At 41.4% G+C, this 17,200-nt stretch overlaps 1 protein-coding gene across 2 annotated transcripts in view; it reads left to right on the top strand.

Moving 5' to 3' along the window:
- Nucleotides 1–17,200, top strand: part of klhl4 (kelch-like family member 4) — a 44,393-nt gene that overhangs the window by 8,104 nt on the left and 19,089 nt on the right. For both annotated transcript variants that reach the window (XM_042303480.1, XM_042303481.1), the window contains exons 2-4: nt 12,155–12,298; nt 15,416–15,552; nt 16,239–16,435. In XM_042303480.1, the coding sequence (XP_042159414.1) occupies nt 12,155–12,298; nt 15,416–15,552; nt 16,239–16,435 (478 nt within the window). The remainder of the gene's footprint in view (nt 1–12,154; nt 12,299–15,415; nt 15,553–16,238; nt 16,436–17,200) is intronic.

Raw genomic sequence — 17,200 nt, 5'->3', positions numbered from 1 at the left:
ATTTGGGTGGGCATTCTAGTTTGTCAATTTCTTTCTTGGCAGGGTATGGTTCTCAATCAGAGGCAGCTGTCTATCGTTGTCTCTGATTGGGGATCATACATTGGCAGCCTTTTTCCCACCTTAGTTTGTGGGATCTTGATTTTGTATTGTTGCTGTGTAGCCTTCGTTCATATTTGGTTGTTTTTTGGTGTTCATCAAATAAAGTAAGATGTACGCTTACCACGCTGCACCTTGGTCTAATTCTTCCCATCAACGAATGTGACACATACAATCTTTACCTGTTTTGCTGTTCATTTGCTAGTTCATCTCTGGCATATTATTTTATCGGAAAGCAACCTCTAAAAGGATTATGTTCAAATACATCCTTGGGAGTTTGGGCTGTGTGATCTTCTGTTGTTGTGTACATCTTATAGACAGTATATTTTTCTGGGGTGATATCTTTCTGGGGTGATTTCTGGGGTGATATCTTTCTGGGGTGATTTCTGGGGTGATTTCTGGGGTGATATCTTGTTCTGCTTGTGTTGTGTTGTTGCAGGAAAGTAAACAAGTGTTGATGTTGAAAGGTAAAAGCCAATCAGAGATGAAGAGGATCTGTCTCCCTTTATCCCCTCTATGGCAAACTCAGGTGATAAGCCCTTCACATACACTGATACCAAAACAAGGCTTTCTATACCTTGTAGATCAGTGGTGTTCAAACTTATTCAGCGGGGACCCCATTTCTTTACCGAGAACTTCTGGGGACACCATCTCTTTACCGAAGACTTCTGGGGACACCATCTCTTTACCGAGAACTTCTGGGGTCCCCATCTCTTTACCGAGAACTTCTGGGGACCCCATCTCTTTACCGAGAACTTCTGGGGACCCCATCTCTTTACTGAGAACTTCTGGGGACCCCATGTCTTTACCGAGAACTTCTGGGGACACCATCTCTTTACCGAGAACTTCTGGGGACCCCATCTCTTTACCGAGAACTTCTGGGGACCCCATCTCTTTACCGAGAAGTTCTGGGGACACCATTTCTTTACCGAGAACTTCTGGGGACACCATTTCTTTACCAAGACCTTCTGGGGACACCATTTCTTTACCGAGAACTTCTGGGGACACCATTTCTTTACCAAGAACTTCTGGGGACACCATTTCTTTACCGAGAACTTCTGGGGACACCATTTCTTTACCGAGAACCACTGGGGACCCCACCCCTTCACAAATCTAATGACACAACCTTAAAATCTGTGAATTAAAATTTTTACATCAACAAATAATGTATTTAATGTTCATCTCACTTATCAAATGTACCAAATTGTTTAATGTATTGTCCCATAAAATAATCTGTACACTACCGCCCCACACCCCAACATGCAACAATTTCAAACATTTTACTGAGTTACAGTTCAAATAAGGAAATCTGTCAATTGATATAAATGCATTAGGATCTAATCTACTGATTTCACTTGACTGGGAATACAGATATGCTTCTGTTGGTCACATATACCTTTAAAAAACTGTCAGTATCTGGTGTGACCACCATTTGCCTCATGCAGCATGACACATCTCCTTTGCATAGAGTTGATCAGGCTGTTGATTGTGGCCTGTGGAATGTTGTCCCACTCCTCTTCAATGGCTGTGCCAAGTTGCTGGATATTGACGCGAACTGGCACACAGTGTCATACACGTCGATCCAGAGCATTCCAAACATACTCAATGTCTGGTGGGTATGCAGGCCATGGAAGAACTGACATTTTCAGCTTCCAGGAATTGTGTACAGCTCCTTGCATTATCATACTGAAACATGAGGTGATGGCGGCGGATGAATGTCATGACAATGGTTCTCAGGATCTCTTCATGGTATCGCTATGCATTCTAATTGCCATCAATGAAATGCAATTGTGTTTTTGTCCGTAGCTTATGCCTGCCCATACCATAACCCCACCGCCACCATGGGGCACTCTGTTCACAAGGTTGACATCAGCAAACCAATTACCAATATTGATAGTGTTACCAATATTTATAGAATGTTACCAATATTAATAGAATGTTAATAATATTAATAGTGTTACCATTATTTATAGAATGTTACCAATATTAATAGAATGTTACCAATATTAATAGAACGTTAATAATATTAATAGTGTTACCATTATTTATAGAATGTTACCAATATTAATAGAATGTTACCAATATTAATAGAATGTTACCAATATTAATAAAATGTTAACAATATTAATAGTGTTACCAATATTTATAGAATGTTACCAATATTAATAGAGTTTTACTAATATTAATAGAATGTTACCAATACTAATAGAGTGGTTACCAACATTACAAGAGTGTAACCAATATTAGTCTAATGTTACCAATATTCACAGTTACCAAAATGAATAGAATGTTACCAATATTAATAGTGCTACCAATATTAATAGAATTTTCCAAATATTAATAGAATGTTACCAATATTAATAGTGTTGCCAATATTCATAGAAAGTTACCAAAATAAATTGAATGTTACCAACATTAATAGAATGTTACCAATATTAATAGAATGTTACCAATATTAATAGTGTTACCAATATAAATAGAATGTTACCAATATTAATAGAATGTTACCAATATTAATAGTGTTACCAATATAAATAGAATGTTACCAATATTAATAGAATGTTACCAATATAAATAGTGCTACCAATAGTAATAGAATGTTACCATTATTACGAAATGTTTATTTTATTTGTCACAGTGAAACTCTTACTTACAAGCCCTTATTTTAAACAAAAACACAGTTTAAAGAAAATAACTAGAAAAGTAAGAGATAAGAATAACAAATAATTCAAGAGCAGCAGTAAATAACAATAGAGGGGCTATGAGATGGCGCTGGAGAACAAGGCAGACATTTTACATGCCCCCAGCCGATTATGTTTTTGTTTGTTTATTTGCATTGTTTGTAACTCATTTTTTTACTTATTTTGTACACAATGTTCCTGCTACCGTCTCTTATGACCGAAAATAACTTCTAGACATCAGGACTGCGATTACTCACCACGGACTAGCAGAATCCTTTTTTCCTGCTTCCTCGGGAACAGGCCCCGACCCCCGTGATCTGAGTGAAGAGGAGGCGGAGAAAGAGGGGCCGAAGGGCAGGCTGCCTTCTGAGAATTCGTAGGCGATCGAATAATCCCCCACTTTCTTCCATTTGTCACGTTCTGACCTTTATTTTCCTTTGTTTTGTCTTTATTTAGTATGGTCAGGGCGTGAGTTGGTGTGGGTAGTCTATGTTTTGTGTTTCTATGTTTAGGTTTCTGTTTCGGCCTAGTAGGGTTCTCAATCAGAGGCAGGTGTCGTTAGTTGTCTCTGATTGAGAATCATACTTAGGTAGCCTGGGTTTCACTGTTGGTTGGTGGGTGTTTGTTTCCTTGTCTGTGTTTGTCACCACACGGGACTGCTTCGACGACAATATCAACATACAGCTGGCTGGTTATACGATGTACCGGCAGGATAGAACAGCGGCGTCTGGTAAAAGAAGGGGCGGCGGGCTATGTATTTTTGTAAATAACAGCTGGTGCACCATATCTAAGGAAGTCTCGAGCTATTGCCCACCTGAGGTAGAGTATCTCATGATAAGCTGTAGACCACATTACCTACCAAGAGAGTTTTCATCTGTATTCTTCGTAGCTGTTTACATACCACCACAGTCAGAGGCTGGCACTAAGACAGCATTGAATGAGCTGTATTCCGCAATAAGCAAACAAGAAAACACTCACCCAGATGCGGCGCTCCTAGTAGCCGGGGGCTTTAATGCAGGGAAACATAAATCCGTACAGTGACCGTGCGTACATGCCCCAATCAGAAGCCATGGATTACAGGCAGCATCCGCACTGAGCTAAAGGCTAGAGCTGCCGCTTTCAAGGAGCGAGACTCTAACCTGGAAACTATTTAAGAAATCTCGCTATGCCCTCCGACAACAGACAAAGGACAGGACTAAGATAGAGGACTAAGATCGAATCATACTACACCGGCTCTGAAGCTCGTCACAGGTGGCAGGGCTTGCAAACCATTACAGATTACAAAGTGAAGCGCTGCCGAGAGCTGCCCAGTGACATGAGCCTACCAGACAAGTTAAAATACTTCTATGCTCGCTTCGAGTCAAATAACACTGAAACATGCATGAGAGCACCAGCTGTTCACTGTGTGTTCACTCTGTCTGCAGCCGATGTGAGTTAGACCTTTAAACAGGTCAACATTCACAGGGACGCAGGGCCAGACGGATTACCAGAATGTGTACTGCGAGCATGCGTTGACCAACTGGCAAGTGTCTTCACTGACATTTTCAACCTCTCCCTGTCCGAGTCTGTAATACCAACATGTGTTAAGCAGACCACCATAGTGCCTGTGCCCAAGAACACTACGCTAACCTGCCTAAATGACTACCGACACATAGCACTCACGTCTGTAGCCATGAAGTGCTTTGAAAGGTTGGTCATGGCTCACATCAACACCATCATCTCAGAAACCCTAGACACGCTCTAATTTGCATACCGCCCAAACAGATCCACAGATTGTGCAATCTCTATTGCACTCCACAGTGCCCTTTCCCACCTGGACAAAAGGAACACCTATGTGAGAATGCTGTTCATTGACTACAGCTCAGCGTTCAACACCATAGCTCATCACTAAGTTAAGGACACTGGGGCTTAACACCTCCCTCTGCAACTGGATCCTGGACTTCCTGACAGGCCGCCCCCAGGTGGTAAGGGTAGTAAACAACACATCCGCCACGCTGATCCTCAACACAGGGGCCTCTCAGGGGTGTGTGCGTAGTCCCCTCTTGTACTCCCTGTTCTCTCATGACTGCATGGCCAGGCACGACTCCAACACCATCATTAAATTTGCAGATGACACAACAGTGGTCGGCCTGATCACCGACAACGTTGAGACAGCATATAGTGAGGAGGTCAGACACCTGGTCGTGTGGTGCCAGGACAACAATCTCTCCCTCAACGTGATCAAGACAAACAAGATGACTGTGGACTACAGGAAAAGGAGGACCGTGCACGCCCCCATTCTTATCGACTGGGCTGCAGTGGAGCAGGTTGAGAGCTTCAAGTTCCTTGGTGTCCACGTCACCAACAAACTAACATGGTCCAAGCAAACCAAGACAATCGTGAAGAGGGCACGACGAAACCTATTCCCCCTCAGGAGACTGAAAAGATTTGGCATGGGTCCTCAGATCCTCAAAATGTAAAAAAAAATATATAAACCCACCCTCAACCAATATATATCACTGCACCATCGGAGAGCTCCTATATGCTCATCACTGACATCCAAACCTCTCATTGCTGCCAAATAATCAACGTTTCAACCTGCTTTCTCTGAAATATACAACATAACCCCAAATAAATAGAAACCCTGACCTATTCTTACAAAACACTAACAGAAGTTTGAGTCAGCAGCTTTAACCATGAGTAAATGATATCTCAATTCCCCCTCAAACGTCTTGGAAGAGAAATACCAAATCCTTCTCCCTGTCAACGGCAGTAACTCATTTGTTTTTCATGATGGCTTATAGGCTCTCAGTTGGTGGTTGACACCCAGTCTGATGTAAAGATCCCATAATGCTTGTGGAATACGCGAGCAGTAGTAGGATGTATAGCCTAATAACAACGGAATTTCTTACTAAAACTTCAAGATACAAAGAAATCAAACAACCACTTTTACAATTAAAATGTTGTTTTGTTTCTATTCTTTAAAAGTGTTGCTATTGACCTAGCCAAACAGGTATTTGTATGAGCGTTATTATTATTGCAAACATTGTGTGGATCTTGATGTTCCTTAAAACCACCATCAGCAAACTAGGGGAAGTGGTTTGCTAACACATGCACATTTTCCACTTAAATGTACATTTCCACTTTCCTGAAGTCCCCCAGGCCTCGGCAGAGTAATCATATAGGTCATATATGTATGTGGAATGCCAAATCTCACTAAAGGAATTGAATGTAGTTTTCCTTACCACTGCAAATACTATATTTCTACATTTAATATGTTTTCAGCAGCACATCTAGCATATTTTATACACATATGACATATCAGCAAATGCTTGGAACACTTACACACTGCTGTAAATATGAACGATTGAGTCAGCAAATGAAACCATTAATTCTAAAGGGCGGCAGGTAACCTAGCAATTAAGAGTGTTAGGCCAGTAACCGAAACTTCTCTAGTTTTTGACTAAAATCTGTTGATGTGCCCTTGTGCAAGACTCTTAACCCTAACTGCTCCTGTAAGTCTCTCTGGATAAGTGACTGCTAAATTGATAAAGTGTAAAAAATAAAAGTGAAAAAACATCAGATTGATGTCTTTCCATTTAAACCAACTCAAGGTTTCCTCCTCCCCTGACATATTACTCAATATTGAAAAAAAAATGAATCAATATCTCACCGGCTTTAGCCTTCATTATCTATCAAGGCTTGGTAGACATTAAGCTGACAAGAAAACACAGTTACAACACTACTTTACTGATATAATTTACAACACATGGTGTTGTCCCAAATAGCACCCTATTCCATATATAGTGCACTACTATTGACCAGGGAATAGGCACACAGGGGGGTCGTAATAGAGGGGAGGGAGAGATATATTGGGGGCAATAACCATTCTCCATTAATTGCCATAGCAATTTTCCTCCATGTGCTCTCAAACACAAAGAGACCTTTGGTTGTTCTCTCAACCAGATACCTGTTAAAGAAGCTGGCTAGCCTTTAGGCCACACGGATATACTCATATTAAAGGATATCTGTAACAACAAATGAAACAGCAGACATAAACCATTAGAAATCTGACTGTCAGTATGGTGAGGGTGGTGGGGGACAGAATTATCTGCAGCTCAGGCTTGGTAGTCTCTTGTTTGACTGCTGGGATGAAGTGATATCACTGAATGAATGGATGAATGAATGAATGAATATGACTCTCTCTGCTCAACACATTTGAATGCTAGCATGGCAGATTTACCATAAAGGAAGCAGAGACATAACATTATCTAATGGACTAGGTTACTCTATGTGGACGACTTGGCATGCCATGTGGGTCTTTGTCTGAGTAGTTTCTTTACCAACCTAATGCAGAGAGAGAGAGATGGGAGGAAGTGAGCTAGCTGCTGTAATCCTGATCACACTTATAGTTATAATAGGATTTATAAACCATGACCTTTAAATATTGCTTTGGGATGATTAATCCTAGGAGACGTGCAAATATCCAATCAGGTCCTCTGTTGGCTGTTGGTAGACCATGGTGCTTGAAACGCTGCGACCGTCGGGACGGCCCGTTTCAAAATGTATACATGCATGACTGTAAATTGCTTTGGATAAAAGTGTCTGCTTAATGGATTATATTATAGATTATTATTACGTAAAATATTCTAAAATATAGCGTAGGCCTACTAGATATTCAATAGAAGAAAGGAGAAAGGGGGGATAACTAGTCAGTTGTTCAACTGAATATATTCAACTGAAATGTGTCTTCCACATATAACCCAAACCCCTTCAATCCAGCAACCTTCTGGTTACTGGCCCTACGTTCTAACCGCTAGGCTACCTGCCACCCTAAAGACAGAGTTTTAATATAGTTGATATTTGAAAGTACCCTTTTTCAGACTCATTTTGAATTTACTTTGTCAGATAATGGTGTGATATAGGTCCCGAAAACAGTTTAATGGTGCTGCTATTACAGATTGGCATACTGGTAGCTATTTTGTTGAATCTATCATATTAGAGAAATGTATTTATGTTGTTGAATCTGTCATATTAGAGCAATATATTTACATTGTTGAATCTATCAGATTAAGGCACAATTAATTTCTGTGTTGTAAACTATTATATTAAGGAAGTATTGCTGTGTTGTAATCGATCAGATTAAGGCAGTATTGCTGTGTTGTAATCGATCAGATTAAGGCAGTATTGCTGTGTTGTAATCGATCAGATTAAGGCAGTATTGCTGTGTTGTAATCGATCAGATTAAGGCAGTATTGCTGTGTTGTAATCGATCAGATCAGTAGTTATTTCTGCTTAATAAATCAAGCTCCACAGTGTTCAGTGTGGAGGGTGTGGGAGGAGGAAGTTGCTGTATCTGTGACCCTACAGCTAGTAAACAGAGAACTGTAGAATAGCAATACAATGGCTAAACTCCGATTGGCACTCTATTCCCTAGATTGTGCACTGTGCATAGAATAGGTGCCATTAGGGATGAACATATTCTGGAAGGAAACTCAGATTTTGCTTGCAGTGTTAGGTGCATGACGTTCTTATGACATTCAACTAAAAAATTCAACTTAAAATCTGTTATTCACTACAATGTTGGACTTCAAACAACATCTTGACACTTCCTTCAAGGGTTAGGAGGAGTAACGAGTATCGCTGCTTTAGTTCTGCAGTACTTACCTCGTACTAACGAGTATCGCTGCTTTAGTTCTGCAGTACTTAGCTCGTACTTACTGTACCTCTGACATAGTAACTTACTGTATCTCTGACATATTAATTTACTGTATCTCTGACATAGTAACTTACTGTACCTCTGACATATTAACTTACTGTACCTCTGACATATTAACTTACTGTACCTCTGACATAGTAACTTACTGTACCTCTGACATATTAACTTACTGTACCTCTGACATATTAACTTACTGTAACTCTGACATATTAACTTACTGTACCTCTGACATATTAACTTACTGTATCTCTGACATAGTAACTTAGTGTACCTCTGACATATTAACTTACTGTATCTCTGACATATTAACCTACTGTACCTCTGACATAGTAACTTACTGTACCTCTGACATAGTAACTTACTGTACCTCAAAAAACTTTACCGCGTTCCTTTGAGCCCGTACAGAGGTGATACATCTTGGTTTTACAGTCCCAGTCCTTATTCAGTCTAGTTTCGTGTTGCCAAGCAAGGCTATGTCCCAAATGGTCCCCCATGGGCCCTGGTCAAAAGTAGTTCACTATATAGGGAATAGGGGGCTATTTGGTATGAGCGCAGGACTCCCTGAGTCAGACAGGGCAATACATTACAGATGAATTTATCATAAAGCTCCCCAATAAAGGTTTCTACAATAGGCTGTGGTCCACAGCCTCGTATATATGAAATATTTTCTGAAAAGTCGAAAGCCACAAGTTTTCCTGTATGTGTGGATTCTGTTTCTATGGTGGTGTAGACTGATAAGATACCCATCATAGATGTTGACATTTCTGTACATTCTCCCATGTAACAGTGTGATCCAAAAAACTTTGAAAACTATGAATCTCCTCAAAGAAACAACTTTTTAGAATCAGTTAATTCTCTCTGACAGTTGCGACTGATTATTTTAGTGTAACAAACGACTTAAATGTCAGCAAGTGGATTTGCTCCCCCTCCCCCCGTGAAGGACACCAAAGTAACTGGCCTGAATTATTTGCCACAAGTCTGAAGGATTATTTATACTCTGTAAAACAGCATGTAATCTTCCGGTCTTTGGGGAGCAGGGCTCAGAATACAGCATTAACACAATACTGTGAACGGGAAGCCAGCTCACTTGCTTAGTCCATGTCTATAAAAAAAAACATGTTTTGTTTGGAAGGCGAGGCGGGAGTTGCCTAGATTTGTAAGCAGCCTGTCCCGTTGGAGTTAGCGCTCAGTTTCTTTATCCACTTAGGTACGCAGTTTAGTTGTTACACTTTTAATTCGGCTCAGACTGGTAGATAAAGATGGCGGTTTAGTCTATAAAATGATGTTTGCCTGCCGCATAGCAAGTTGTGTTTTATCGTATCACTATGATGACTGTGTTACTTCGATTGTGATACAAAATACCTTTTAGGTCCGCTAGGTACGCACTCATTGTACCTAGCAGTAACGAGTATCATTGCTTTAGTTCTGCAGTACTTACCTATAAGTAGTACTTACCTCGTACCTACTGTACCTCGGAGATATTAACTTACTGTACCTCTGTAATGTTAACTTACTGTAACTCTGACATGTTAACTTACTGTACCTCTGAGATATTAACTTACTGTACCTCTGACATAGTAACTTACTGTAACTCTGACATGTTAACTTACTGTACCTCTGACATGTTAACTTACTGTACCTCTGACATGTTAACTTACTGTACCTCTGACATATTAACTTAGTGTACCTCTGGCATATTAACTTACTGTACCTCTGACATAGTAACTTACTGTATCTCTGACATAGTAACTTACTGTACCTCTGACATGTTAACTTACTGTATCACTGACATAGTAATTTACTGTACCTCTGACATGTTAACTTACTGTACCTCTGACATAGTAACTTACTGTACCTCTGACATAATAACTTACTGTACCTCTTCAATAGTAACTTACTGTATCTCTGACATGTTAACTTACTGTACCTCTGACATATTAACTTACTGTATCTCTGACATGTTAACTTACTGTATCTCTGACATAGTAATTTACTGTACCTCTGACATATTAACTTACTGTATCTCTGACATAGTAACGTACTGTATCTCTGACATATTCGTTGACTGTACCTCTGACATATTAACCCACTGTACCTCTGACATAGTAACTTACTGTACCTCTGACATAGTAACTTACTGTATCTCTGACATAGTAACGTACCGTATCTCTGACATATTCGTTGACTGTACCTCTGACATATTAACCTACTGTACCTCTGACATATTAACCTGCCGCACAGCAAGTTGGGTTTTGTCATATCACTATGCTGACTGGGTTACTTTGATTGTGATACAATATACCTTTTAGGTCTGCTAGGTACACTCTGAGAGAAAAGGGCTCCAAAAAGGTTCTTCGACTGTCCCCATGTACAGTAGAAACCTTTGTGTAAAGTGTAAACCCGAAAAAGGTTCTACCTGGAACCAAAAAGGTTATTTAAAGAGTTCTCCTATGGGGACTGTACGTCTCTCGGTTTCTGTGTATGTGTGTGTGTGTGTGTGTGTGTGTGTGTGTGTGGGGGGGTATAAATACTGTATAAATACTGTGGAAAATGTTTGAGCTGCATTTTGGAAAACCCCAACCTGCCTGTCAAAACATCAGCCGACATGTCTCAACATTATTAGCCACAAATTAGCTAACCTTGATCCAAAAAAGGACAACACAAATGTATTTCAATCAAATCCTAGAGTTTAAAAGGATATTTGTACTTTAGCGAAGCATTCAATGGCCATCCAACCCTAACAATGTGATGTAAACATAATGCAACCTCCAAAACCTCCAGGAATACATGCAAACAGCCCAAAAAAACGTTTAGGCTGTGTAAATCTGGTTAGATTCCTACCATAGTGTAGTTGTGGGCCACATTGAGCAGATCCATGCATCCCTGGGCATCAGCGAAGGAGCGTATCCCCAGGCAGTTAGATGGATGGAGTTGTTTCATGAGGAAGTTACAGCAGACCTCAATGACTTGTGAGAGCTGCAGAAGGCAGGCTGCAGCCAATAGACTCTCTATGGTCTCCTCCTTCAATTCAAGGACACCTGCAACATTAACAAGATATGTTGTCACAGAGAACAATGGAAGTAGAGCTTCATATGAGCTCCCAAAACTTTACCAGGCCTGGGGCACAGAGGAGAAAATGACTAAAAACATCACCAGGCCTGGGCAGGGGAGAAAATACCTAAAAACATCACCAGGCTTAGGGCACAGGGGAATACATTTACTAAAAACATCACCAGGACATGGGCACAGGGTATAAAATTACTAAAAACATCACCAGGCCTGGGCAGGGGAGAAAATACCTAGAAACATCACCAGGCCTAGGGCACAGGGGAATACATTTACTAAAAACATCACCAGGCCTGGGGCACAGAGGAGAAAATAACTAAAAACATCACCCGGCTTGGGCAAGGGAGAAAATACCTAAAAACATTACCAGGCCTAGGGCACAGGGGAGAAAATAAGTGAAAACATTCCACTCAAATAATATGTTCTATTCACAGTCCCATGTCTGGTCTCAAAAATATTGATATTAGTAGCATTATATGGTCATGTAACTTCTTCCGTGTAGGGCTAACCATGATTATTTACATATATCCTCCTCCACCTCCTCCCCCTCCTCCCCCTTCTCCACCTCCACCTCCTTCTCCTCCTCCTCCACCTCCTCCTCTTCCTCCGCTAGGATGAGCTCCAACGGCTCGGATGAGTTCTTCCAGGCTACAAACCATGCGGAAGAGACCTTTCGCAAGATGGAGACCTATCTTCAGCACAAGCAGCTGTGTGATGTTGTCTTGATAGCAGGAGATCATAAGATCCCGGCTCACAGGTCAGTACCTGCTGCTCTTCTTACATTTAATTTCACCTGCCCACTGGGTTTCTCCTGGAAACATTTCAGGATCAATATGGCTGTGTCCCAAGTGACACCCTATCCCCTATAAAGTGCACTACTTTTGACCATGGCCCATAGGGCTTTAGGTAAAAGTAGGACACTATATAGGTAACCAATATTATTAAGATAGCCACATGCAAGAGTCCTTTCACTGACCACCATCTCAGACAAAACAAGACGTTGATCAACTGTACGGTCATTAGTACTATCTAATTAATCAGAGGTGCTCTTATTTCAGAGGGCCTGCGTCAGATAGCAATTTGAGGACCCAGAAATGACTGTTTACTGAGTGGGTGTGATTTTAAAAAAGCAACAAAAATAAACCCCACAGACTTTGATAAATACATGCTTCAACAGGGCAATCGAAAAAAATACATAAATAACATAAACGTAAATATAAATCATTTACATGACAGTTAGTACAACCTGAATATATCATGCATGTACAAAAGTTGTTCTGTAGAGGACAGACCATAATATCCTCTGTATTCATATTAAACACATCTCAAAGAAAACTAATTTCCTTGTGCTAGCAGCTTTTAATAATTACTCCCCATTTCAGTTTTTGACATCAGCAGACTTGTGAAGCAAACCAGACGGAGACAGAAACACGATTAGAACTCTTGAGTCTTTTATCTGTTGGTAGTAATTGTAAATGTTGTTTATGAGATACTTTCATTTCTATTTTTCTCATGCGCTGGTTCAACAAATTGGATGTCGTTATGCAGAACACAAGTGGAAGCTGTTAGGGGCAGTTAGAGAATCCATGAGCTGTGTCCCAACATCACTGAAACACCCAGCCAGTCAGCCAGTCAGTCAATCTACCTGTAAATCACTGAGGTGTGTCCCAACATCACTGAAACACCCAGCCAGTCAGCCAGTCAGTCAATCTACCTGTAAATCACTGAGGTGTGTCCCAACATCACTGAAACACCCAGCCAGTCAGCCAGTCAGTCAATCTACCTGTAAATCACTGAGGTGTGTCCCAACATCACTGAAACACCCAGCCAGTCAGCCAGTCAGTCAATCTACCTGTAAATCACTGAGGTATGTCCCAACATCACTGAAACACCCAGCCAGTCAACCAGTCAGTCAATCTACCTGTAAATCACTGAGGTGTGTCCCAACATCACTGAAACACCCAGCCAGTCAGCCAGTCAGTCAATCTACCTGTAAATCACTGAGGTGTGTCCCAACATCACTGAAACACCCAGCCAGCCAGCCAGTCAGTCAATCTACCTGTAAATCACTGAGGTGTGTCCCAACATCACTGAAACACCCAGCCAGCCAGCCAGCCATCCAACCATTCTAATTGTAAGTCAAAGTTGGATTCAGGGCTATATGTGAAAACATGGCACCATAATTGCACAAGCTGGTAAACTGTCTGTCTGATATACCACATGGTATACTGTCTGTCTGACATACCACCTGGAATACTGTCTATACTGTCTGTCTGATATACAGTGGGGCAAAAAAGTATTTAGTCAGCCACCAATTGTGCAAGTTCTCCCACTTAAACAGATGAGAGAGGCTTGTAATTTTCATCATAGGTACACTTCAACTATGACAGACAAAATGAGAAAAAAAATCCAGAAAATCACATTGTAGGATTTTTAATTAATTTATTTGCAATTTATGGTGGAAAATAAGTATTTGGTCAATAACAAAAGTTTATCTCAATACTTTGTTATATACCCTTTGTTGGCAATGACAGAGGTCAAACGTTTTCTGTAAGTCTTCACAAGGTATTTTGGCCCATTCCTCTATGCAGATCTCCTCTAGAGCAGTGATGTTTTGGGGCTGTTGCTGGGCAACACGGACTTTCAACTCCCTCCAAATATTTTCTATGGGGTTGAGATCTGGAGACTGGCTAGGCCACTCCAGGACCTTGAAATGCTTCTTACAAAGCCACTCCTTTGTTGCCCGGGCGGCGGGTTTGGGATCATTGTCATGCTGAAAGACCCAGCCACGTTTCATCTTCAATGCCCTTGCTGATGGAAGGAGGTTTTCACTCAAAATCTCACGATACATGGCCCCATTCATTCTTTCCTTTACACGGATCAGTCGTCCTGGTCCCTTTGCAGAAAAACAGCCCCAAAGCATGATGTTTCCACCGCAATGCTTCACAGTAGGTATGGTGTTCTTTGGATGCAACTCAGCATTCGTTATCCTCCAAACACGACGAGTTGAGTTTTTACCAAAAAGTTCTATTTTGGTTTCATCTGACCATATGACATTCTCCCAATCTTCTTCTGGATCATCCAAATTCTCTCCAGCAAACTTCAGACGGGCCTGTACATGTACTGGCTTAAGCAGGGGGACACGTCTGGCACTGCAGGATTTGAGTACCTGGCGGCGTAGTGTGTTACTAATGATAGGCGTTGTTACTTTGGTCCCAGCTCTCTGCAAGTCATTCACTAGGTCCCCCTGTGTGGTTCTGGGATTTTTGCCCACCGTTCTTGTGATAATTTTGACCCCACGGGGTGAGATCTTGCGTGGAGCCCCAGATCGAGGGAGATTATCAGTGGTCTTGTACGTCTTCCATTTCCTAATAATTGCTCCCACAGTTGATTTCTTCAAACCAAGCTGCTTACCTATTGCAGATTCAGTCTTCCCAGCCTGGTGCAGGTCTACAATTTTGTTTCTGGTGTCCTTTGACAGCTCTTTGGTCTTGGCCATAGTGGAGTTTGGAGTGTGACTGTTTGAGGTTGTGGACAGGTGTCTTTTATACTGATAACAAGTTCAAACAGGTGCCATTAATACAGGTAACGAGTGGAGGACAGAGGATCCTCTTAAAGAAGGAGTTACAGGTCTGTGAGAGACAGAAATCTTGCTTGTTTGTAGGTGACCAAATACTTATTTTCCACCATAATTTGCAAATAAATTCATAAAAAATCCTACAATGTGATTTTCTGGATTTTGTTTCTCATTTTGTCTGTCATGGTTGAAGTGTACCTATGATGAAAATTACAGGCCTCTCTCATCAGAGCTCCCTCTCAGCTCCCTCCTCAGTGCATTCTCTGACTACTAACTTGTTGATGTTGTCCCATACAGATTGGTCCTCAGTGCAGTATCTGACTACTTTGCTGCCATGTTCACCAGCGACGTGAGAGAGGCCAAACAGGAGGAGATCAAGATGGAGGGGGTGGATCCAGAAGCCTTGAGATCTCTGGTCCACTTTGCCTACACTGGTGAGTACTCCGCAACACTCATTTATGTATCTCAAATGACACCCTATTTCCTATGAAGTGCACGACTTTGGACCACGGCCCAAAGTTCTTGGTCAAAACAACGCTCTAAATGAGGAAAATGGTGCCATTTGAAATTTGAAGGTATCCACCCAGTAATACCCATGGAGCCGGCTGGTGTTTAAAGGGCAGCATCAAATCCCCACATCTGTCAATCTGCCATTTTCTCCTCTGTGCCCCAGGCCTGGTGATGTTTTTAGTCATTTTCTCCCCTGTGCCCCAGGCCTGGTGATGTTTTTAGTACTTTTCTCCCCTGTGCCCCAGGCCTGGTGATGTTTTTAGTACTTTTCTACTCTGTGCCCCAGGCCTGGTGATGTTTTTAGTCATTTTCTCCCCTGTGCCCCAGGCCTGGTGATGTTTTAGTAATTTTCTCCCCTGTGCCCTAGGCCTGGTGATGTTTTTAGTCATTTTCTCCTCTGTGCCCCAGGCCTGGTGATGTTTTTAGTCATTTTCTCCCCTGTGCCCCAGGCCTGGTGATGTTTTTAGTCATTTTCTCCTCTGTGCCCCAGGCCTGGTGATGTTTTTAGTCATTTTCTCCCCTGTGCCCCAGGCCTGGTAAAGTTTTGGGAGCTCATATGAAGCTCTACTTCCATTGTTCTCTGTGACAACATATCTTGTTAATGTTGCAGGTGTCCTTGAATTGAAGGAGGAGACCATAGAGAGTCTATTGGCTGCAGCCTGCCTTCTGCAGCTCTCACAAGTCATTGAGGTCTGCTGTAACTTCCTCATGAAACAACTCCATCCATCTAACTGCCTGGGGATACGCTCCTTCGCTGATGCCCAGGGATGCATGGATCTGCTCAACGTGGCCCACAACTACACTATGGTAGGAATCTAACCAGATTTACACAGCCTAAACGCCCAAAAAATGACATTCAAATATGTTTTTTTGGGCTGTTTGCATGTATTCCTGGAGGTTTTGGAGGTTGCATTATGTTTACATCACATTGTTAGGGTTGGATGGCCATTGAATGCTTCACTAAAATGCAAATATCCTTTTAAACTCTAGGATTTGATTGAAATACATTTGTGTTGTCCTTTCTTGGATCAAGGTTAGCTCATTTGTGGCTAATAGCGTTGAGACATGTCGGCTGATGTTTTGACAGGCAGGTTGGGTTTTTCCAAAATGCAGCTGTAAAATTTATTTCAAACATTTTCTACGTGATCGAGAAGATCCAGTATTTATTTACTAGATAATGTCCTCTGTTGTCTCCGGCTGACGGAGTAAACAACTTATGGAGATAGTTGTTCTATCTGTTTAAACAGAGCCCTGTCTAGGACAGTGAGGTTCATCTATGCACGACCACTTCCTGTTCAATCCCTCCAATAAGGAACATGGAAGAAATGGTCCAAATGGCACCTTATTTGCTATATAGTGCACTACCTTTTGACCAGAGCCAAGTGCACCATATAGGGAATAGGGTGTAATTTGGTACACAGACGGAGAGTCACAGAGCTTCCTGTACAACTGTCATCTGGTTTCTGAATCAACAGCTTGTTATTTTGATAAGGATGTTTTTTTTCCGCTAGTTTACGCTGGATGGATGTTCTATGTTTTGTGAAATCCTGTTCCTTTGTGAGAGGAAGTGTA

Source organism: Oncorhynchus tshawytscha, linkage group LG21 (assembly GCF_018296145.1).
Source record: "Oncorhynchus tshawytscha isolate Ot180627B linkage group LG21, Otsh_v2.0, whole genome shotgun sequence".
In the NCBI taxonomy this organism is placed as follows: Eukaryota; Metazoa; Chordata; class Actinopteri; order Salmoniformes; family Salmonidae; genus Oncorhynchus; species Oncorhynchus tshawytscha.
Note: the sequence above shows the minus strand (reverse complement) of the source record. Positions and strands in the feature narration are given on the sequence as shown.